The sequence below is a fragment of the Delphinapterus leucas genome, chromosome 14 (genome assembly GCF_059928025.1).
Source record: "Delphinapterus leucas isolate spDelLeu-1000000601 "Yukka" chromosome 14, BTC_Dleu_Yukka2, whole genome shotgun sequence".
NCBI lineage: Eukaryota > Metazoa > Chordata > Mammalia > Artiodactyla > Monodontidae > Delphinapterus > Delphinapterus leucas.
Window position 1 is genome coordinate 39,741,498 of NC_143142.1, and position 24,822 is coordinate 39,766,319.

The 24,822-nt window shown below is 45.1% G+C and overlaps 1 protein-coding gene across 9 annotated transcripts in view; it reads right to left on the reverse strand.

The window, feature by feature from the left end:
* SLC35D4 (solute carrier family 35 member D4) overlaps positions 1–24,822 on the reverse strand; it is a 116,335-nt gene that overhangs the window by 47,515 nt on the left and 43,998 nt on the right. For 7 of the 9 annotated variants that reach the window (XR_016387604.1, XR_016387605.1, XM_022586822.2 and 4 more), the window contains 8 exons: positions 24,047–24,072; positions 20,671–20,722; positions 18,422–18,470; positions 17,255–17,300; positions 16,103–16,138; positions 12,839–12,873; positions 6,376–6,445; positions 2,535–2,628 (listed from right to left, as the gene is read on the reverse strand). Coding sequence is in view for 5 of the 9 variants with exons in the window: in XM_022586822.2 (XP_022442530.2) it covers positions 2,535–2,628; positions 6,376–6,445; positions 12,839–12,873; positions 16,103–16,138; positions 17,255–17,300; positions 18,422–18,470; positions 20,671–20,722; positions 24,047–24,072 (408 nt within the window). In the remaining 4 variants the exon portion in view is untranslated. Of the gene's footprint in view, positions 1–2,534; positions 2,629–6,243; positions 6,446–12,838; positions 12,874–16,102; positions 16,139–17,254; positions 17,301–18,421; positions 18,471–20,670; positions 20,723–24,046; positions 24,073–24,822 lie in introns of all 9 variants that reach the window. The other 2 variants (XR_004022520.2, XR_002646502.2) reach the window with 2 other exon arrangements.

Here is a 24,822-nt window from a genome sequence, read left to right on the forward strand (position 1 = left end):
ATCCTTCCTGCTGCTCGTTTCGGGTTTATTTTGTTCCTATTTTTCTTGTTTCTTAAGGTGCAAGCTTAGGTTATTGATTTGAGACCTTTTTTCTTTTCTACCGCCTTCTGGCCTCTGTTGTATTTGATGAGAAGTCGTCTGCTGATTGTCATTTTGTTTTTTCTTCTAACCTTCTTCTTCTGGAATTCTTATTATACATTTGTTGATATTCTTGATGTCGTCCCACAGGTCTCTGAGCCTCTGTTCATATTTCTTCAATTTTTAAAAAGTCTTTGTTCTTTAGATTGAATAATTTCTTTTGTTCCACCTTCCAGTTCACTTATTCTTTCTTCTGCTCCCTCAAATATATTGCTGAGTACCTCTAGAGAATTTTTCATTTCAGTTCAGTTACTGTACTTTTCAACTCCAGAATTTCCATTTGGTTCTTTTTTTTAAAAATCGTTTCTACCTCTTTGAGGCTCTGTATTCATTGAGTCTTTCCTTTAATCCTTTAAACATGGTTTCCTTTAGCTGTCTGAACATATTTAAAGAGCTGCTTTGCAGTCTTTTTCTGCCAAGTCCTGCCTCTGAGGATAGACATTCAGACACAGTTCCTATCGACTGCCTTTTTCCTGTGCATGGGTTATGCTTTCTTGTTTCTCTGAATGCCCTAATTTTCACTGACTACTGGACATTTTAGATAGTATAGCAACTCTGGATTCTGACTTTTTCCCAGAGCATTTTCGCTGGCATTGCTGTTTTGCTTGTTTAGTCATTTGACTGGACTCAGTCTGTGAAACCTGTCTCCCATAGAAGGTACCATTGCTGCGGTCTTCACTCAATTTTTTTTTCTTGCTTTTATTTTTAAGCCTGTCTTCCTAGGGATCATCCCCAGTCTGCATAGCTTAGTGTTCTGGCAAAGACTAGTCAAGAGCTTTTGCTTAAACACCTTAAGCCAGAAAGCTTTCTCTCTGCTTCTGACTCTGTATGTGGGCTGGGGAGCACATTCAAACTTTAGGCTGTTTTCATGTCTGCCCCGGCTTTTCTTGCTGCTGGTCTCTCACGTCTCCTCTGTGTGTGCACACAGGCTCTGTTGACCAGGGATGTGTACGTGTCTTGGGCATCCTCCATCTCTGCTGCTCATGCACACAGACTAAGGTGAATCTGGCATTTATGGAGCGCTAGCAAGCCCCTGATGGCCGTCTCACCTCCCAGAACTACCTGGTAAGTCCCCAGCTAGACCACTGGTCCATTGCTTGCCCCAAAGAGGTAAACTCAAGCTAGTGGAACTTCCTGTTCATTTACCACCTAGACGGCCCCTTTACCTGACAATACTCCAAAGAGAGTGAGCCCCTTCTGGAAGCAGCAGCAAGCCTGTTGGTTTACACAGCCTGCCCTGCTCTGGTTGAAAGAGAATACTTGTAGAAATGGGGAGAAGGGAATGAGAGCAACCTAAAGCAAGAGCACCACTAACTCATGCTGTTCCTACCCGAAGTTTAGGAGTTTTCATGAACAAATGCCTCTCAGTTTGTTGTATGCTTTTGGTCAATTTTTAGAGAGCTAAAATGGATATCTTTGACAGTCTTTTTCCAGCTTTCTAGTTGCTTCTGGGGGAGAGGATTTATCAATATCATCATTCTGTCATGCTCTAAGTCAGTATCACAGCCAATCTTTACATTTTTCTGGAATGTGAATTATTAATGCTATTAGAAAGTAGACAATGCAGGTGGAAACATCGCTGTGAAATCTTACTTTCAAATAAAAACATTTGTTTTTGCTTTCTGGGGGAAAAAATTCAGCCAACAAATATAAAGATGGCTAAAGGCACAAGTTTAAATGATTACTGTATTAGATAAAATTAATTAAGAAATCTCACTCAGTGGAAGCAGCACCTAGGGCACTGTAACTTGACTCCTTCACAGACTTTAGGGAAATGAAATGCTCCACTAGAAAGAGCTAGCCCCAAAGCTTTAAGATCCTGCATCCCAGAGCTGATTTTTCTGCTCCTTCTTATTTTCCCACCTCTCTACCTTATGCTTCAACCATGGTCAATACGCGCTGGGCATTTTTATTAGTCCCTTTTTTGAATGGTCCATCAGAGTCCCCCTATCAGGCCATCTGTCTGTTTTCCTTTTTCAATTGCCTCTGACGGGCTGAGACCTTCTGGGCAAGTCACTGGAGCTCTGGACACCCTCACAGCTCCCAGGAAGGAAGATAAGAACTGCCCCATGCATCCGGGGGTCCAGTCTCTTCGAGCAAGAGAAGGCTTAGAGGTGTTTTGTTCTGTTTTGGCAAAACCTCTCTTTTTCAGATGGGAAAATTAAGGCTCTGGGAAATTAAGGGGCATACTCAGGTCACCTTCCAGGAATGTGATAGAGATCAGTATGTCATGCTGATAAAATAGGCAGAAACCCTCAGAAATTGTTACCTGAACAAGCGAAGTATCAGGCTCAGGGCCAGGGACTAGAGATGACTCCGTGACCAACCTGACTCTGAGGACACTGGACACAAGGGCTCCTGAGATGGATTCTTCCCACCCCTCCCCTGTCTCTTACCTTAGCAAAGAAAATCCAGGCTGCACACTGTCCTGGGGTCATAAGGCTTTTTAGCTTCACTGTGCTGACCATGAGAAAGAATCCTAAAAATCCACTGGAAGGAGAAAATATACTTTTGTTAGTGAGACTTGCCTTCCTATAACCAGTAGCTAACTATTTCCTGTTACATTTTGTATTTACCTTTACAAAAATTAGTCGATACTTAGTTATTACACCACCCCTATCTCATCTCTGTTTTCTAGTGATCTCTGGATAAAAATACCCAAAATTTAAAAACCCATGAAGCTCTACTATGCTAAGGAACTATGAAGAGATCATTTCCCTGGAGGCAGGGAGTGGGTATAGAAATTTGGGAGATCTCTGGCTAAATCATGAAAGAAAAAAAAAAAAAATCCGGAGGACAGTATCTCCTGCTTCCTCCTGTACTACTTCTGGAGCTTGGTGCTTGCCAAGGTAGAGCTTCAACTTTTTTTTCAAGCAGAACAAACTGTTAGGAAAAGACTTCCAAAGAAACACTCACCGTATGAAGTCAGAGGGTCTGGACTGGCCCCTTGCTTCAAGGTAAGAACCTAAAGGGGAGGGCTGCATAACAGAAGTCCCCCAAAGCAGGGTGACCTACACAGACGCTATACTTTGGGAATGATGTCTGAAAGAGCCCTCACCTCCCGAGGGAGCCTGAGGCTGGACAGCATCTCGAGGGCTATCCGGAGGTTTGGAGCTCTACATACCTCCTCCTTTGTAGCTCCAGGGTGTCGGATGCCAGACTGCCATCTGACCTCTATTATAGGTGCTGGGGTATGGCTCCCACCCAGATCATGAGCCCTGAGAGGGAGGGGCTCAATCTTGGGCTTCTCCATATTTCCCCAACAGAGCCAAATAAGGTGCCCTGATCATAGCATGTATTACATAAATGTTTGGCAGGTGTACTTGGAAGCAGGTTGAATTGACTTAAACGCACCTAAGGCCAAATTTCACAGAAATGTGCGCCTTCATTTCATTAGATTCGATTAGGTCACAGCCACATTCTTGGGGCAGGACCAGGGACAGGGATTAGGTTTCCTCTCTATATATTTCAGCCTGTTTGGCCTAACTACCCACAAAGTTTGCACAGGTCTGCACTTGAGTCATGGGAGCCTTGGCCGCACTGATTAAGGCGCTGAGTCACCCTCACAAGGAGCCCCTGTGGGGAACCAGGAAGCTGGAAATCAAGTGACCCGGGATTCTATTCCTGGCTGTGCTCACCGACCCTCGTAACCTTGACCAAATCCCCATTTTTTTCCCTTTTTTTCTTGCCCCAGGTTTGGTTCTGTGGCCTTAAAGCAGGAATAAGCACAGCGCTCTTCATCCTATTTTATGGAAATCAGAGATTTTCAGAACAGAAAGGTTCCCCAGCCCCAAGTCTCACTTTATTAACAAGCAAACTGGGTCACAGGCGTAATTAGAGCCCAGGTTTCCTGGCTTTTCCGAAGCTCTCCACGGCCCTGCAGACCTCAGCGTGGAAATGTGCTCTCGGCCAGAGAGATGGAGTGAGATGCTCCGGGTGCCCAAGGTCGCGAGGCTGGTAGAGGACAGTGAGGCAGCCGGCCCTCCAGGGCTCCTCTTGGTGGTGTCCACCCCCTGCATCCCCAAAAGGTGTCTGTCCCATCCCCCATACCTCGGTCCCCTTTGCGCTTCTCCTGTCCTCTCCATCCCTGGCCAGAGGAGGGCACAGTTCCACGCTGACCCTTGCCCTCAGCAGACTCTGCTAGGACTGAGCGACCCCTGGCTTGTGACCAACACGCTCCTGAAAGCGTCCATGACTCTTTCCCATCACCTGACTTGCATGTCAGTGAATCATTTCTAAATGACTCATGGGTCCCTCCCTCAACTCCCTCATCTGTGTCTTCCACTTCCAGCTTGTCTACCCCTTGCTGTGGAGGCGGTCTTAAGAGCACTGTGCAGACCCCAGGAGTGAAGGAGCCTGGGGCTCCCTATTCATGGGGTCTCCAGGCCACGGCTACCACTGACCCCTCAGGCCTCCACGACCCCTCCTGAGCTCCCCCAGGACCTCTGAAGGTGACAGCTCTTAGTCTGAGATATGGTTATGGGGGAGTCACGAGATGATGTGGGGAAAAGCGCCACGTTCTTAAAAGAGGGTAAGCCAGAGGTAGAATGTAATAGAGAGTTAAACCAATTCAGATAAAGATTTCCAAATCTTTCAAATTAAAAAAAAACAACACCTGAGTTTTCATGTTGGATTAGAAAAACTTGCAGATTAAAAGGGGCAGAAATGGAGGCAGAAGGTCACCCTACAGGGACTTCCCTGCCAGTCCAGTGGTTAAGACTCTGCGCTTCCACTGCAGGAGGCACAAGTTCGATCCCTGGTCGGGGAGCTAAGATCCTGAGAGCCGCGCGGCGCGGCCGAGAAAAAAAAAAAATAGGTCACCCCACAAAGCCATCACCAACGGGCTATGAACCGTGATGCTCTTCTCCAAATAACCAAACCTGGCGGCTCCCTTGGCACCCTGGCCACCCACGCGGCCAAAGAAGCAGGCCCAAAGGGAAGCAAGTCCGCAGGCACCAGGGTGGCACTGACACTCCTGCCACACAATCCTAGCTAATGGGCAAGTGACAAGGCCTGACCAAATGTATAGGAACTGAGAAGACAAATTCTGTCAGTGTTTTCCTGAAACTTTTCTGAGAATGATAAGAAAAATAAATAAATCATTCTGAGGCTCCAATGCAGGAGCAAACTCCAGGATACTGATTTTTTCTGCCCTAACACACCCCCATCAGAAACAGCACCTAGCTGCATATCAGCTCTTTAACTCTCTGTGAAGAACCACTGCTTCACAAGATACACTCTCTTTTGGGTGGAAATAGGTGGTCTGGCTTTTATGTAGCAATTGCTTCTGGTCTGTTGACATTTTATCTACAGATAATAATAATGCCCATCATTTGCTGAGCCGGGCAAGATGCTTTGAGCTTCGTGTACCTTATTTAATACACACAATCACCCTGTATTAGTATTATCTTTCCATTTTACAGATGAGAAAACTAAACTAAGGTTTGGGAGAAGTAGGATAACTTGCCCAAAGACACAAATTAGCAAACGGCAAGGCTGAAATTCAACGCAAGTGTGGTCTTTCGACCACATCAGAATCCACGCTTTGAGACTGTCCACAGAAGCCTTTCCATTCCTCAGCACAATACGGTCAAGTGAAGTGGGGGTCATGGCAGGAAAGGGGTGGGGGTAGGATTGGGATGAACCTCTTTGTATCTAAATGTATCCATCTATTTGGTCCACATCTCTGATACTTCCCAAGGCCAAATATTAACGATCACCTCGTGGTCTAGACAATTCCTAGTCATTGGTTTCAAAATGTGTCTCTCAGAGTCTTAGGGTTCAGTCAAAATTTTTTGGAGGCTGCCCTTTAGGAACAAGAGAGAAATCAAGGTAGACGCCGACAGGGTGTGATTCTGTACCCAAATCTTCCCTTGAACTGAGTCAGTGTCATCATTTTTATATGCTGAAGTTCTGTTTAAGAATTGCTTGTGGGGGAAAAAAATAAAAAAGGGGGAGAATTCTCTCTCTTCTGCAAGTCTGAAAACCACTGCCCTGGCCGAGAAAATTCTTCAGGACAGGGGTCCTCGCAGGTCCCAGGCCAGCCCTGAGCACCTGAGAACGTTCATAACAACCCTCTGATGGCCGACGGGGCAACTTCCTCACCTGCACCAGATACCACTTTCTTCCGACGCTCATTCAGACAACAGACAGTGACCCGGGGCTTCACGAAGACACGGCTGGTAGTCCAGAAACATACAAATCCACAGCGCGAGGGGTTTTCCGAGTTAAGATTACCTGGCACAGCAGCTGCCATGGAATCTGTAGAAATACAGGAACGGAAAGTCCAGGACGCTGAGGAGATCGCCTGAGGGAAACAGCAAGGGTGAGACACACAGCCCGAAAGCCCCCTGCCCCCGGCTGCCCGGAAACACAAGGCAAGGATCTTAATTACATCAGCCCTCTGAGCGTTGAGCTGCCCAGCAGTGAGTTCACTCCGGCATTCGAGGGTTTCTGTGTCCTTGGCGTTGTCTTATTGTAATAGTAGTATGGTGATAATGACACCCATTTAGTGAAAGCCTGCCCTGTGCAGGGCCCTGTGTGAAAAGCTTCCCGAACATTGTCTCTTTCAATCCTTGTAACAACTCTGTGAAGCTTTGTTATCCCCATTTTAACTGCAGCTCAGAGAAGTGATTTGTTTACGTTTGCACAGCTCTCTTAACTGTTGAGCCAGGATGTGGACCCCAGTGACTTCAAGTCCTAAGATCTTTCCTCTTCGCCAGGCAGCCAGCCCTGGCCCAGAGCGTAGGACAAAAAGAATCTTTTTTTAAGATTCTTCTATTCTTTTCTGCCTTATATCTAAAAAAGGATCATAAACGCATGCCTCTGACATCTCCTCTCATCTTTGTGTTTAATTACCACACAAACAGAGAAAGGGCCAAGCGCCCGTGCATACTCATTTTAGTTCAAGGTCCAAAGGGTACATTTATTTCTAGTGAAGTAAGTTCATTCTTTTAGTTCCACTTGGTGCAAGAGGAAATAATCACACATATTGGCCGCTTCCCTCTCTGGAATTTGAACTTGGTCACAAACAAGAAGTCAGGAGATTAAAAAAGCAGAAAGCCTTCCAAAAATGTCCAGAGAAAAGGAATTAAGCATTTCCACAGCAGATAGCCTAATCCTTCCAAATCTGGAATTTCTGAGATTCTGGAGGCGCCAGACCTTCCAGACCCCTGGGCCTCGGTCTGTCTCTCAGTTCTGGATGGACTGGAGCACGTTAGGGGCGGTGGAACATCCTTCATCACTACACTTACTAATCAAGAGTTTCAGAACAAAAGACACAACGCATCGCTACACTTCCTTGTACCTATATGATCTCAAACGATTCAACCATCGACTGGGAAGGAAAGGTCTGAATTCCACTTCTCTGGACGGCTGCTTTTTTCTACCATAACTATTGTTATTTTGTTTGATTTGGTTTGTACATATGTATGTGTATTTAACTAAAAGGAGACGTCCCCTAGGATCTGGTTTTCGTGCAGCCCGACAAAAGGCTAAGAGTTTTTGTTCTCCTTCTGCTACGGCTCCACTGGACACCCCTGTCATTTACTAGGGACCCATACTGGTGGAGGGACTTTGTAACTGACATCAGGCCCAGACATCCAGTGCATGAGGAGCTCCACTGCTTCTGTAGCCCCTTTTCGCACAGAAGTGACAGCCGAGGAAACCCTGAGCACCCCGATGCTGGCAGGCGGCCCCAGCCCCCTGTAAGGTGGGCGAAGGCATGTTCGTGGAGGATTTGCTCTGTCTCTCTGGCAGCTCTTGGTTCTTGGCTGTTTCCCAACCGCCCTCTCAGCGTGAGAGAAACTGCAGCGCAGTCAGTGTGATCAGGAGGACTGAGCAGAGAAGAATAAATTAAACGCAGGACCTCAGAATTCAGGGGAGGTGACCTGGACTCCCGGTGCGGCCCAGGCTACGGAGGGGTCTGAAGGGCAGTGGAGTGGGCAGAGGTAGACTGGGAGGAAGGAAGATAAAGAAAAAAACATCACCATCCTAGGGAATTGACCAGCTGCATAATAATCCTCCCTCAAATCCTAAAAATTGATCCTGTCGATTATTGAGAGCAAGAGAGAGAATAGCTCACTCTTCCCTTTGAGCCATTTCTAAAACCTCCACACATTTCTCACGTAGTTGACTCCATGACTGTCTCTCCTTCTAGAGCCATCGAGTCCTTGTGAGCAAGGATTCTATTATACTCAACACTTGTATCCACTGTGTTAGGACCATCTCTGACAAATAACAAGCACTCCTGATCCAAGAGTATCTGGAAGACTTCAACCCCTCTTGCTTTCCCTGGAGAGAATGTTCCGAACACTTTCCACTTGGCTCTGCTGGTCCTCAATCTCAAATTGGCCCCCAGTACGTCCCCCTTGATGCCTTCAGCCGGCCTCATCTTCTACTTCAACAGAGAGGGTGCACACCAACCTCTAAACAGCAAAGGTTAATAACTGTGCTACAAAAATAGCCCCGAAAATGTTGCAGTACGTGGCTAGCTGGCCCCAACCACATGAGAACTAGACCCAGGAACTAAAAACTGTGTAAAGGTGCTCAAAAGACAACACTTCTGCACCACCTAGTGCAGAACGCACACTTTAAGCACAAATTAAGTGGTTCAAGCTCTGTACACATGCTTTGTGGCATCAACATGCAGCTTATGCACAGAAGTCGGAGTTAAGCCTTCATGCCTGCGCTCCACAGTTAAAATTCTGCTGACTCTCTGAGCGAGGGAGTGAGTCCCATCTCTCTGAAGATAATGGAGCATTATCCATAGTGTGGCACAATTTTACCACATCAAGAATAATGGATACTTGGACATCAAGAAAATTTCCTCTCACCACATTTTAGTCCTCAGAATGAGTGGAAAAGTGGAAGGTCAGTTCCAGGATGTAGTTCGTACTGCTTGCTTTATCTCAATATGAGCAGTAGACACACCACATAACAAGGTCATTTCTGGTCAGATTCCCGAAAGTCTTCCTGCCCTTCTGGTTCCTTGAAATTTTCTCTCTTGAAAATGCCACAGCAGAGGGACCCATACAAAGATGAAATGCAAACTTTCAAACAGAGGAAGAATTTGTTTTCTCTACTTTTACTTAAAGCAGTCCTGGGGGTGCAAGTTTCTAAGATTCTTGGAGCTTCTGCATGAACTGTGACTTTGAAAGATTAGAAGGAGAACTAGATCCCACCCATCAAGAAGCAAACCCAGTGCCTGAAACAGGAAAAGTGTCAGGGTCTGCACCTAGGACATGGAGAACTATCTACCTGGTCCCTACCTACCACTACATCCCAATGCACCCCAAAGGTGGTGACCCAAAGCCACACCATCTGCATTGCAAGAAAGCCCATGTTTCTAGTCACTCGAGAGTGAGTGAGAAGGGCGGCTCAGTCAAAAGCACTACTGAGAGACCATCACCCACCTAGTAGTATAGCTAATGTAAGACAGACAACACCAAATGTTGGTGAAGACATGGAGAAACCGGAACTCTAACACACTGTTGGGTGGGAGGGTAAAATGGTACAAATGCTTTAGAAAACTGGCACTTTCTTTAAAAGTTAAACATATATCTACTATAAGACCCAGAAACTCTACTCCTAGATATTTATCCAAGAGACATTAAAACATAAGTCCACCAAAAGCACTGTATGAGAATCTTGAATGGCAGCTTTATTCATAACAGCCCCAAACTGGAAACATCCCAGGTGAGCATCAACAGGTGAATGCATAAACAAAGGGTTCGCACACTGGCACACTAGTCAGCAATAAAAGAGAAGAGACTAGTGAGACACCCAACAACCTGGATGAATCTCTAAATGCTATGCTGAATGAAAGAGCTAGACACAAAAGAATACTTCCTGTGTGTTTCCATTTATATGAGGCTCTAGAATAGACAGAACTTATGTATGGTAACAGAAATCAGATCAACAGGGGCTTCTGGTGGTCGGTGAGAGGGAGTGACTGAGAAGGGACGTGAGGAAACTTTCTGCAGTGACAGAAGTTTTCTATATCTTGATAGAGGTGTGAGTTACATGGGCATATACATTTGTCACAATTGATCAAGCTGCACATTTAAGATAGCTGCATTTCCTATGTGTAAATCATATCTCAATTTTAAAATGTTTTGAGAGTACTACTAAATAATGAAGATACAAGTCAAAAAAGAAGAGGTAAGAAGAAACCAAAAAGAATAAAGCCCTGTTTTAAAACATCAGAAATTAACAGAGCCTTAAAAAAAAAAAAAAAGGCTGCACCCGCGGGTCCTGGCTCTTACTGTGTCTTAATTGGTGCAGATGTGGCAGAATCAGGAAGCTGCTCTCCCTGACCCACACCCAGGCCTTGAAGTGGACACTCCAGATGGAAAGTATAATGAGCAAGTGGGAAAGAACGAAGTGCTGTTCCACCTTAAAAATGGGCTGGACCACCCACGGGTCCAATGAGGAAGCTAACGAATTGGCAGGAATTGAAGCTGCCAATCAGAGCAGTCCTCGAATACTTCCGGAGGAAAGAGATTCTCCTCAGCGGTTTTATTTGCTTAAGTTTTGTAATCAACCTTATGCCCCTATGAGAAGACATCACCAGGACCCATCAAAGGGTTTAGGGCAACTGACCTGGCTTTATAAAGCTGGGAAAAACGGATCCCCAAGGGGTCTTCTAGATTCTCAGCTTCCATAATCTCACACACCAAATCCCTACCTTCGTATCCATCTGCCTTAATTACCTACTTGAGCAAACCTGTGTGCTTTTTGAAACAATGGGCCACTGCTTAGAGCTGGACATGGTTGTGCATTACACAACTTCAGTATAAACACACTGCACTGTTTATAAAGACCACAACTGTATTTGTTACTTCATTCACGTAAAAGTAGGTGTGGTTCCACAGTGCTTCCCTGCGATGTTCACGGATTAGATACCCAACTTGGTGTTGGTATAGATGAACATCTCCGGCTTCTTCTGGAAGGCTGCCGCCAGTTCGTAGCTAGCCGCACACCTACCTTCCCTGGGGCCTTTGCCTGAGCCCTGCTACGATGGCTACTGAGGCCCACAGGACTCCTGACCCCTACGGCTGTGGGGCATCCCCTCGCAGGGAAGCTTTAGCTAAACTCCAGTCTCCCTCTGCTACTCACTTCCTCATCTTGGTCACATCACTTAACTCCTCTGGGTTTCAATTTCCTCATTTGTAAAATGTGGTGGCACCTTGGATAATCACTAAGGTTCCTTCCAGTTCTGATAAGCGTGAGTGTAACAGATGAACTAGCACAACCTCTTAGTGAAAGGCAGAGTGGCTTCTTTAAGTGAGTATCATTCACCCAAATCCACTAGAAATCACTCAGGGGGAAAATGAACATGTAAACCAAGAAGAACCAGCAAGCATAACGCTCCAAAGGTCTTTGATTAAAAACCTATTTGAAAGGCAGAAGACACTTAGTAGGCTCTGAAATATCTGCTGGGTGGCAACCCTCTGGCTGCACGAAGGAATGCTGAGAGGCAGGATTTGGAGGCGGACACTCAGCGGTACAGGTAGGTGTTTAGGGTCAACACCAGGGTTTCATATGACTTGTAATTTTACAAAGGATAGGTTTTCAGGCTATGGGAGTGGGCAGAAAACAGTGGATGTGCTTCAGTATGGGCAAGTGTAGAAGCACTCATGGAGAAAAAAATAATTCAAATTATGCTAATGAGACAGCAGTTCGGATAGGTCATGTCCAATCTAGAAACATGACCCGAGTCACCATCAGCAATTCCCTGAGGATATTAGTTCAAACAGTCTGAAGCAGCTAAAAACACAAACAGAAAGGGGTTGCTGTTTGGGGCACAGTAGGGAGCTAGAAGGGGCTTCAGAAATAATCCAGACCACCTTTCTTAATTTCCGGATAAGAGACTGAGACCCTGAGGGCTTGGGTAATGCCTCATGCATAGCAGAGGTCAATAAACATTAGTTTAAGGAGTGTGACCAATAAAATGTGTATTTCCAGCCACGCTGCACACAGATATTTTTGCTTTATCTTTGCATCAACTTCAAAACCTTTCAAAGTAAAAAAACACAATGAAATAGAGGATTACGGAAAATTCCTGAATTTGGAAAACAACTCTAGGGTAATTGAGGCAGCAACAGGGTAAAGGTAAGTTTTCTTTTTTATTAATTTAATTCTATTTATTTATTTTTTATACAGCAGGTTCTTATTAGTTATCTATTATATACATATCAGTGTATATATGGGCGAAGGTAAGTTTTAAAATGACTTCTTTCATCTGGAATTATGAAAACTGGATGACAATATATGATAAAAATGGATAAAAGGATGTCACTGAGAAATAGGTGCAATTTGAACTTCTCCACCAAATCTTTAGCCCTAGGATTGAAGAGCAATTCTGGGTACTTGAAGGGAGAATTTTAGAAAAGGACAAAGCAAGCACTAGTTTATTTGGCAGATTATAAACCCGCCTGTACACCTGAGATTGCACCAGATGAAAACATCAACAATAAAAGATGGAAAAAGGTTCAATTCATGGGCAATAAATCCATTAACGGGATACTAAGAACAGTTTCAAGTATGTGGGCCATTCCTAACCCTTAAGTTTGACACCCTAGAAGGCAGCTACATTCTCTTACAAAATTTCCCTCAGAGATATAACCGGAGTCAGAGCACTGGGTTGAATGGGCAATGTAAGATACACAAACAAACAAACAAACAAAATCATGTTTACCTGTGGGGTGAGATGCAAACGCCAGGAGCACCACGCTGAAAAAGAAACAGCAGACTCGTGAAGAAAGCTTCGCCAGCACTGAGAAAACAACACCCATTTTCACCCATTCTCCTTGGAAATAGTGAGATTTGCCCAAAAGGAAACTATCTGCACTGAACGGTCTCTTTCTGCCTAAATCCAGCTCGTCAGGGAGAGAGTGAGAATCCCCTGAAATGCCTCAGGTCCGGCAAGAGGGCTGGATCTCCCCCGGGACGGACACTGAGGGTCCGTGCCCCTCTTGGAGGGCCAGCCCTGCCACTAACGATTATCACATTCACCTAATCCACAGAGAGTGTCTGTCAGCTAAACAAAGCAGAGTCTAAATTACAAACAGGCTGCAGCCTAAAAGTTAGCTGTCGAATGTGAGCTAAATCACAAAATTCGCTACACAGAAGAATAGGTAAATTTCCAGGAAGCTAGCCCACAGAATGACCCATGCCATCCACCCTGTGTCTGAAAACTACCTGGACCAATTTGCAGTTGAGGCTGTATGGGCTGATGCAGGCCATACCTGTGCTTGGCTGTCTCCCATCTTTATCTCTGGAAGCCTGTCCCATCTCCCGGCGCCTGTCTACAAGTGCCTTTGTGCGGTCCTAAGCCCACCTTCCGTACCCTCTTCCATCAAAACTCATGCCACGCAGGCAGCTGATTTAGTTGGAGGTTAGGAATGAAACTTTTAATTCAAATATAAGAAGGAAAGTTTTCTTAAAGCGCTGGATGGCCTGCTCTGGTTCTCAACCCTGGATACACATCCAAATAGTGTAACATCCTGGCTAGAATCTCTAAGGTACGGTCCGGGCATCCATTGTTTTTATTTGTTATGGCTCCCGGAAGCTACAAAGTACCAGGATCAGGAACCACTGCCACAAATCTCCAGTTGGTGACATGACAGCCAGGGAAACCAATGTGAGCTCCTCAGCCCTGCTCTTGGGTTATCTCCCAGCATCATTTCTGTTTTTCTGATGGTTTTCAGAGGAGCAGCATCACAGAAAGAGGCAGGAGGAGAGGAGGGTTGTGACAACGGCCATAAGAATAGTCACATTCTGGTCATTCGGAAGTTGTAGGTTTGTGAGACAAGGGTTTACAGGTAGCTAGCTGTGAAAAAATACACACACTACAGATAAGACTGGAGATTCCCTGTCCTTCTCATGGGCGTCTGCTTGCTGTCTCTTCTTTCTCTGGAAAACACATACCCTGTACATACTCCATTATTCTATCTCGCAGGATCCCCTCTCGGCTTCAACTTCAGCAGCAGAAGTTATTGCTCCTATGGCAGGATGTGAGGGGCCCCTTTCCATCCCAAAACATCTCCCAGGGCCTGACATGGTATCCCAAATGCCATCATCGGAATCACCCCAAAGGGTGACTCTAAAAGAAAACACTAGGGGGTTAAAAATAAGAGATAATTAAATAAAAGAGTTGGCTCTCTAGTCCATGTCTGAATTTTGTAAATATAGAGTTACACCCTCCTAATTCCTACACTGTGATGACCTGGGGAGCAAGAACCATATTTTATTTATCTTTGGAGCTCAAGTATTTAGCAGGGCCAGATACATAGCAGGTTCTCCCTATGTTTTCAAACCAGCAGAGAGAGATCAAACCAGCAGGCAGAGCTCCGGGCTGGCACCTACAGGCACAGCTGCCCTACAGAGCTGAGTGAATGCAGATCTCTGGAGGCTGATACCCAGGGCCTGTGGGAAATCGAGTCTCAGCCCTGGCTCATCTTCATCACTTGTACTGAAAGAAGACGTGGAAACAGCAGTGTGGCTTTGGCGGGGTGTGCAGCGGGCTGAGGCAGGAAGCCTTGAGCACCTGGCTCCCAGGTAGTGAAACCCTCACACGGGGGAGGGCGGGGAGGGCAGGAGAACTAGCTGGGGGTCACAGCGGCTGTTTTTTTCCACCGCCAAAACCCTCTGCTGCTCGCCTTGGCTATAAGCTCTGTGGGGAAAAAGAACTGTCTAAAGTAGTCCGATGTCATGGAAACATTTCAAACACCAAGAGACTTCTGCATTTTCAGAAACATCTCTTGAAAAGGCAGCTGGTGGGTCTGGGCAGAGTGGAACTAATGACTGTTCCACTGAGTACAAAAGAGGCCCCAGCTATGTTTGGGTTGAATCCTGTGTTCAAAAAGGCATTTTCATAAATACTAAGATACTTAGGAACTTTACCTGTACGTAGAGAACACAGATCTTGAACATTTTAAGCTAACTTCCTGCAGAAATCCATGTGGCCAAAGGCTGAGAGACACCTCTCCGACCTTGGTCCTCTGGACTGAATGTTGTTGCATTAGGCAAACTTGAGTTCTAGACAGCAAAACCTCACTTTCTCAATTAGGTCCCTCAGTGCACCATGTGGGACTCTCAGAATGCAAGAATACTCCCCAGCTATTCCATTTAGCAGCCAACCCCTATTCTTTACTTGGCTTGGGGCAACGGTACAAATGGAAATCCATATACTACACTTACATATTATAAATCAAGCCTCAAACTTCATCCTACCTTAACAAATACACCTTCAAAGCAACCTGAAAGTCCAGATTAAAATTTAGAATTCTTGGAGTCCTTGGAGCTTCTTTTCAGAAGGTGTTAGTGTGGGGACATCCTGCCTCTGGCTCCCGGCTCCCAGTGCACCCTCTTCTCTCCCGACACCAGGATCCATCCTGCACCCAAGGACCTCAAACGTGTGTGTGGACACCTCAGTCTGCAAGCCCACCCTCCATGCACATCCCTCATACTAACAGCCTTTCTTTGGACATCCATTGGGTCTCGGAATGAGTTAAGAAGACAGACCCAGGGAGGCCTTGGAATCCACTTGCGTCGGAAATTCCAAGGCCCAGTCTAGAAGGAAGGGTGTGGGTTCTTAGCCTTACAGACTGCATATGCCTTGGGGAGAGGCATGGCTCTCTGAAGTGTGGGGCTGGATGGAAGCCCTTCTTGTCTGGCCTAACGGCAGGACCACTATTTAGTTTCTGCAATTCTGATCATCTCACCAATTATTTAGCTTGCCTTCCTGGTAGGCAGGCACACTGGCTCAGATCTCCCTTATCAAAATATTACTGGATATAACTGACTCACTTTGCTGTACAGCAGAAACTAACACAACGTCATAAATAAACTATACTCCAATAAAAAAATTAATAGAAAATATATACATTATTGGAAAATAAAAATCCATTAGCTCTAGAAGAATATGAGTTATTCTTTGAAAATTTAAATTATATTTTACCTGAATAGATAGTTTAAGTACTGCTGGTCAATGTCACTAAGAAATGAGAAAAAAAAAAAAACATAAAAGGTAAAATAATATGTGTTTAACATACACAAAATAGTCATTTTCTTCCATTAATAAATTAGATCTATGTATAAGTTCCTAGATTTATAAATCATTAATAAACACTAAGAAAAGTACTTTATATTCAAAACCATTTCCTGGCTCATTTTTTAAAAACGTTTTCAATTTAGTACTATCACATGCATTTTCACTTGTGGCCGATTATGTGTACATTTGCCATTTTAAAAGGAGTGTCAGCTCTCTCAGGTCACTGGACTGGCTTCTAGGGCTACCATACTTGACAAATAAAAATACAGGACACCCAAATAAATCTGAAATTCACATAAAGAATAATGCTTTAGTATAAGTATGATCCAAATATTGCATGAAACATACTTAAACTAAAAAAATTATTTGCTGCTTCTCTGAAATTCAAATTTACCTGGGTATCCTGTATTTTATCTAACAACTCTACTGGCTTCTTGCTGAAAAAACACTTTATTCGAAGAAAAAATGGTGCTCTAAGGACCCATCACATACCCTCAGCATGTATAACCTTCTCCCAGGAGTCAGTCCCTTCAGACCTTTCTTTGTGGGCCTCAGACGGCCCCGAAACCCAGTGGCCAGCTGGCCAGTGGAGGGCTCTGACCTGGCGGCTCCAGCCCAACCAAGGCCTGAATTCTCATCTTTTTCATTTACATTCAGCAACTCTGTTCCACTGACTGCCCTCAACAAAGGCCTCATTTTACTCCAGAACAGAGCTGGTGACGGGGGAGGCTTCTGGGTCTAAAGTTAGGAAGGGGTTGGAGAAACAAGAAAAAAGACTTGTGCCTCTGAGCTGGAGGAAGTGAACTGGGGCCCAAGGCAGCCGGTCACGCAATTTTTGTCAAAATGTCATCTAAAGGGCTGCCCTGAAGGAAGAGGAGAGAGACTTCCAGGCTCTTTGCACATCGCTGGCAATGGTTCAGGTACTGATGGACCTGGCCTGCTGCCCTCCCCCCATTCTGGACTCATGGAGTCTCTGGCTGATGGAGGAAACTCACCACCCCGTGGGTCTCACCCCTTTCCTTTAACCAAAGGACGACTCACCAAACTTTAAAAGTTTACCTTAACGCGTTGGGTTTCTGGGATTTCTGTAGTATCTTATAAGCCCCTGGAAAGGAAGCAACACAAGTCACTGACACGCGGCATTCTGTGGAGGGGGCGACTGGTGCTTCCTGGGAAGCAAGAAACCCGCAGAGAGAAGGGCCCCTCTTCCCTGCAAGGGTCACCCGCAACCAATAGGGGGCGACCAAGAGCACTCTGGAGAATTTCAAGGATGCACATTCGATAATCCCCCAGATGATGCAGTTCATAGAGAGAGCGCTGGGCTGGAAAGGCTCGTGGTCCCCAGAAGGATACAATTAACAGGATTGTTAAGCCTGGATTTCCTTTGATGGTGCACATGAGAAACACCGCAGGACTTCTGACCCATGTGTCACAAAGTCAGGGCACTGTTTTTCCCTCTAAGACTACAGATAGGAAACACTGGTTTGAAATAAAGTAGATGGTCCTTTTATTTCACCCACTTAATTTTTTTTTTTTTTTTGTATACTGCTGAAAGAGAGTGTTTTTGACACAAACCTCTGGATCTGGATCTCTTCTCACCATTTTTAGAGAAGACCAACCAGCACTGCACAAGTGGATTTGAGCAAGCAAAGCCTGGGCCCTGGCGAGTTAATTAATGTTTGTCATGAGAAAGGCGAGACTCTATGGAAACTGCAAACATTTCAGGAAAACTCCAAAACAGAAAATTCAAACCCGAAAAATGCCCATTTAATTTTAACCTTGACACCTTGGATTTCATCTTCCTATTGTCCAGGATCACTAAAAAGTGGATACATGATAAGGAATAATAAGTCTCAATTGTTTCAGTAAGACTTCTTTAAAAACTTACCGACGGGGCTTCCCTGGTGGCACAGTGGTTGAGAATCCACCTGTCGATGCAGGGGACACGGGTTCAAGCCCTGGTCTGGGACAATCCCACATGTCGCGGAGCAACTAAGCCCGTGTGCCACAACTACTGAGCCTGCGCTCTAGAGCCCACGAGCCACAACTACTGAAGCCCACACACCTAGAGCCCATGCTCCGCAATAAGAGAAGCCACTGCAGTGAGAAGCCCATGCACCGCACGAAGAGTAGCCCCCACTCGCCGGAACTAGAGGAAAGCCCACACAGCAACAAAGACCCAACACAGCCAAAAATGAATAAATAAATTTATTTAAAAACCCTTACCTATGCAGAATAAGTGAATTACAGCCCAGAAATAACCATCTGGATCAAACTGTAACACAAGATTTAAAAAAAAAAAAAATTGGCTCTAAGTACAGACAAACGGGATCCAGTATGATGATCAGAAACACTAAACGTCAATGCACAGTGCCAGGCATGGTGCCAGACAGGACTCTGGGACCTTGGGCCAGTCCCTCCTTATTTCTCGCCCAGTTGCCTACAACATTTCCTAACAGGGCTCCCTGCCTCCAGCATCTCTTTCCCCATCCCCCCCACTCCCCAGCACTGCATCTCTAAAAAGTAGACCTGATGGTGCCACCTATTGCTTAAAATCATCCAGCCATCCCCCAGTGACTTCAGGGTGAAATCCAAACTCAGGACACCCAAGAATCCCTATGACAAGCTCCTATCAACCCAACCAGTCCCATCCACTGCCCATCCCCCTCCAGAGAAAGAGAACTTGCACGTCCCTGGCCAACTCAGCTGAGGGGCACTCCCGCCTCTTCTTCCCCTCCTTTTTCCATTTATCTCACCTGACACACTCTGTTTTACTTGTGACCTGTCTCTGTCTCCACTCCGCACTAGATGATTAATTCCAAGAGGGCAGGAATTTGCCCAGGGACGCACACATAGTAGGTGCTCAATAAAGTTGAATCAGGCCACTCAGGACGCCTCTAGGGCTCTGTCCGTACCTGCCTTCTTCTCCTGGGTTGCTCCTCCTCACCCTTCAAGATTTAGGTACAGTAAGCAGAGCCTGGCTCCAGCATCAGAAAGATCCGGGTTAATTCTCTTGCCCCCTTCCCTTCCCCACATCCAAAAGACTATTGCCCATCTGCTATAAACTAGCATCGTAATTAAAAACATGTCTTTTGGGGCTTTCCTGGTGGCGCAGTGGTTGAGAGTCCACCTGCCGATGCAGGGGACACGGGTTCGTGCCCCGGTCCGGGAGGATCCCACATGCCGTGGAGCGGCTAGGCCTGTGAGTCATGGCCGCTGAGCCTGCGCGTCCGGAGCCTGTGCTCCGCAACGGGAGAGGCCACAGCGGTGAGAGGACCACGTACCGCAAAAAAAAACCCATGTCTTTTGGAGGCAGACAAGTCTAGGTTCGAAGACTGGTTGTGCCACCATCTATACACTCACTATACCAAGCAGGTGAAAAAATTATTTTAATCTAAGTCTGTTTCTTCTTCTGTAAAATAGTAATCCTAACCATTCAAGGTTTGTTGTGAGAATTAAATGAAACAGAGCATACAGAGATCTCAGCACAGTGCCTGGCACACAAGTGTTCAATATATGATGGCTTTCATGTTACTAAAACTTGATATATTAACTGGAACAAAATAAAGGATCAGTGACTTAAAAAGAAAGAAAGAAAGAAAATAGAAAGATCTGGGTTAAATTCTAAAATCCCCACTTATTTGTTAGCTGGTGACCTTTTGGGCCTCGCTATTCTTCAGCTATGAAATGGAGATAATAATAGCTGCTACCCTTGTGGAATTGCTGTGAGATTAAATAGAATGAGGCACTAAAGCATTGGCACAGAGCCTGGCACACAGTAAGCTCCCTATAATTGCTCCCTATTCCTGCTCTGAGCCTCGAAGGATCCCACACCTCCCCGGACAGAGCCCTGGCCTCCCTGTGTTATAATTATCTGTTCATCGTCTGCCTCTTCCCCTTTGCTCTGAGTAGACTCCGACTTCTGCCTGGATGATGGCAATTCCTCCTTGTGCCCCCAGAGCCTGGCTCGGTGCCTAACACTTGATGGGAACTGAATAGATGCTGGGGAAGAAAAGAAAGAAAAAAAAGAGCCCGAAATGAGATGACTCCTGGAGGTGGGGGTGGGTTCTCAGTGCCTAATAAAGAAAAACTCAGTCTGACAAAGTGAAAATCACTGTGCAGATGAGGCCCTTGGGATGAGAGGAAAAGAAAATCAACTTCACCTCAGTGTGTGGGGCTGGAGTCATTTGGATGTGCAGGTCCTCCCAGCACGTACAGAGGGTGGACCGCCCCCATCACGGCACCCAGAGGCCCGAGGTCTGCGGGCTCCCCTGCTGCAGCCTGGGAGAAGGCAGAGACCTGAGGAGAGGTGTTGGCCTGGCCAAAAAGTGCCCTAGGGCCCCGAAAGTTTGCTTTTACATGCCTTTGTATAGGCCAATGTTATCCTGCTTCTCAAAGGAAGGATTCGGAAATTCTGCTCATCCACGCAGGCTTCAGAGATACCTGGAAGGCAAAGTGAGTCTGCCTGAACTCACCTGGGAGTCGTTGAAGGGCAGGCACCCCGCGGCAGCCAGGAGGAAGAGGGCACTGTGGAGAGGAGGTAAACACGCAGCTTCACTTGTCAACATCAAGGGTGAGTCCCAGAGAGTGTGGAGGTTGAAATACACGGACTGGAGCTCGGATGAGGCAAAGATCTCGTGAGACCACACCCAATTCCCCCGTTCATCCTCTGAGAACCTCACTACCCAGGTAGTTTTCAATTATGTGCTCTGCTGACACCAGTTTCTTCTCTGGGGCTCGGCTAGCCATCTTCCCAGAGACAGGCATTTGCAGGACATGTGCAAAAGCACAGCTGGCTCACTTGAGAAAAACAGTATATATAAAAGGAGACTTCTTTAAACTACCGATCCCCAAAAATACACTAGTGGAAAATTGGGCAAGCAGACTACAATTATTCCGCTTACCAATAAGAAAACACCACGGAAAGCACATTACAAACTTATCGCCTTATCCAAATGATCAAACTTAACATCTCCAATAGTGGGACAGAGCTACATCACGTGCCTCCTGATACGATGTACTGAGAAGGGCACAACGTCACTCATGTGGTATTCCTGCCAAATATGCATAACCTGGACTGAATCACAAGGAAACACTGAGACAAACCCAAATTCAGGGATAGTCCACAAAACAATGGGCTTACGCTATTCAAACTATGAAGCCAATGAAAGGCAATAAAATGTCGAGAAACTGTTCCAGATTAAAGGATATGAAAGAGACATGACATCTTTGGGGGAAGAAATTACTATAAAAGACAATATCGGGATCATTGGCCAAATTTGAACATCGACTCAATATTACATAACAGTATTGTATCCGATGTTAATTTCCTAAACTTAAACATTGCACTGTGGTTATAAAAGAGCTTCTTATTTTTAGGAGATACGCTTTGCAGTATTTAGGGGTAGAGTCATAACCCCTGCAACTTATTCTCAAATGGTTCAGAAAAAAATAAGAGTAAGAATAATTATGTATATATTCTTACATATTTTATGTGATATATATATACATATGTATATATGGAGAGAGAAAGAAAGCAAATACAAAAAACGTTATCAGTGGGTGAATCTAGATAAAAGGTATATGGGAGTTCATTGTAATATTCTTGGAGCTTTTCTATCGGTTTTAACTTTTTCCCAAATAAGGGAATTCCCTGGCGGTCCAGTAGTTAGGACTCGGCGCTTTCATTGCCAAGGGCAGGGGTTCAGTCCCTGGTTGGGGAACAAAGATCCTGCAAGCCACGAAGCGTGGCCAAAAAAAATAATAATAAAACAAACAAAAAAAAGTTTCATTAGAAAAAAATCTCTTATACATACCAAAATATTTATGGCTGAAACGCTACAATGCCTGGGATTTGCTGAAATGAGGCGCTGGGTAGAGGCTTAAGTTGAAAACTGTTGAATCTGGGGGATGAGTCTACAGAGCTTCATTATACTGTTCTGTCTACTTTTATATCTGTTTAGAAATTTCCATAATAAAAGGTTCTTTTTATAATTCTTGCACAAAAAAGTAACATTGCCGATCACGATATTTTCACATTTTCTCATTCATTAGAAAGTCGATTTGGAGATACTTTTTGGCTTAGAAATCAGTGGTTTTTAGATGGTATATGGGCTTCATATACCAAAATATCTTGGCCTATAGCTTTTGCCAATCATTCTCTCCTCCGAAAGAAAGGCACCAGAAAACACAAAACCCAAAGGACCACATGCTCTTTCCTCCCCTTTCCATTTTATGATGCAACAACATACTCAGGGTTGGGTCCCTTCTGACCATTGCATTACGCAGCGAGCAGCAAAGGATCAAAGACATAAATGGGGGCAGTGAATACAGCATTTTCACTGTTAGGGAAATTTATCATATGACATCTCACACCAGTATATGTTCTACATACATATCAAATTCTGTATTACTTACATATATATACGTAATACACAACAGCCTGATACTCATAACCTAAGTACACTGGCAATAGTGATGTTAATCAATTCTGTCCACACACACCCCCACACACACAGTCTTCACTGTTGTCATCACACATAGTGTGTAACCCTTAAAAGACTAGCATGGCTGCTGGGCCTGAGGCAGGAGGATGGGTACAGAGGAATCCTCAGAGCTGGGGCCTCAGGGCCTCAGGAAGGGCAGGACAACATGGGACAGGTTCTAACCACTCCAGTCCACCCACTCCTATAGCCCCGCCAACTTTAAAGGCACACACTCAAACAGCCTTGAGACAATTCCCTGGCACCCGGCTGCTGAGGGATTCAGAGGTCAGGGTGGGGTGAGAGGAGGGAGGTTGTCCAGGAGGGTTTCTGGGACTGCACAGGAATAGGCAGGTTGTAGGCTGGGGGAGAGGAGAACCCTCATGGCTTTGGTGTCTGCCTGCAGTGGACAGAGGCTTTAGAGGATGCAGGATGCTTCCCCATCCACAGGCAATGAGCATTAGATCCCCTCAAGCAGACAAGCCCTCAGGGCTGAGGGGAGAAGTGCCAGGTGTGAGGCAGCCCCTGGTTTCCCACCGAAATTGGCCTTGAGCAACACCTGACTACATCAGGCATAAATGGGTTTTAATGCCTCTCTTTAACACCTGCTAATCTTTTAAACAAGAGGATGCTTCCTGACAGCGGGATTTTTTTTTTCTTCAAGTAGCAGCCTGTAATAAAGGCAAAAAAAGGAGATTGGATGAAAGCCCAGAAATATATGAAACAAAAAGTCCTAAATCCACGTATCAAAACATTCTGCTGGTTTTCTATCTTCAGGACCGAGCTTCGCAGCTACTGCCGAGGAAGCAGGAAGCCACCAGAGGACAAGGCATCCAGGTCAGAATTAGCACAACAGGAGCACAGGGACCTGCCAGAGGGTCCATCCCAGTTCATGTTTCAGTTGGGAAAACTGAGGCACAGAGAGGTATGAAACCTGCCCACGGTCACGGTGCTGTGTGGCCCAAGACCACGACTCAGATCCTTGGATTCGCAGGCCAGTACTTTTCCACCATGGGAATTCTTAAAAACCCAATGAGGATCAAACATTATTTTTAAAACTTTAAGTCACTTCCATTTTTCCATTTTCATTCTTCATCAGTATTGCACAACTCTTAGTGAAATTCTGGGCATCAATGGCTGAAATCTAGCATGAGTTGTTTTCCCCTTAGGGATAAAATATTTCAGAAAAAAAAAAGAGCAAATTTGAGAATAAGACACAAAATAGGGATATGTGAGTGTCTGTAATAAATTCCTCTGTCAACTCTCAAGTATGAATTGTCAACAGACGGTTTCTCATCGAAGTTAATATCAGGTTAAATCTTCTATTTTAGATGTTTGTGCAGTTGTTTTTTGTTTTTTTTAAACTTACCTACAGATCTTTGCAGGAGATGTTTTCTGTATGAAAATAAAGAGACGTACAATTAGTCTTTGAAAACTCTTTTTTGTTCCCCTTAAAAGTAAATATTTAGATCAAGAGGCACATAAATTATGAATAAGTTTATTGGGGGCTTAACAACTTGCTGCACTTCAGTATTTATTGAGGCTTTTTCTGCTTGGACCAAACGAGGGATGACTCAGAGGTCCAGAGTTGAGTCGCTTCGGCAAAGCACTCTGGATGAGTAGTTTTACCGCTCTCACCATTAGAACTATGTTTACCCACAAAAAAGCAAAATGACGCCACGCCCAAGCCTTCGAATATCTTACACACCATGAAAATGAGAGAGAAGTCAATGTACCCTGTGTAGGAAAAGAAATTAAGCTCTTGTTCAACTTCTCTTCCGGTCTGTCTCTTTAAATTTTCCTTTCATTAATCCAGCTCTGACCCTGAGCAGTGCTATAAATTCTCTGGTATGATGTGTAAATTAGGAAACAGAAAAAAGGAGAAGGGACATTTGACTCCATCCCTAGAGAGAAGGAAAAAAGGGCAGATTGGGGAAATCTAAAGTTGCCGTTTAGAGCTCCCTGAAATGAAGAAATTCTAATGCATACTCTACCTTTGTTACCTCCTTCTTATTGGTCAGTTTAAGGGAATTAGTCCTTGACACTTGGGAAGATAGCTCTAGCAGGAAGAAGCATAGATTTTTTTCATATTTGACAGGGGAAATGGTCAGGCAAGATAATAGATTAATTCTGGACATTTCAGAA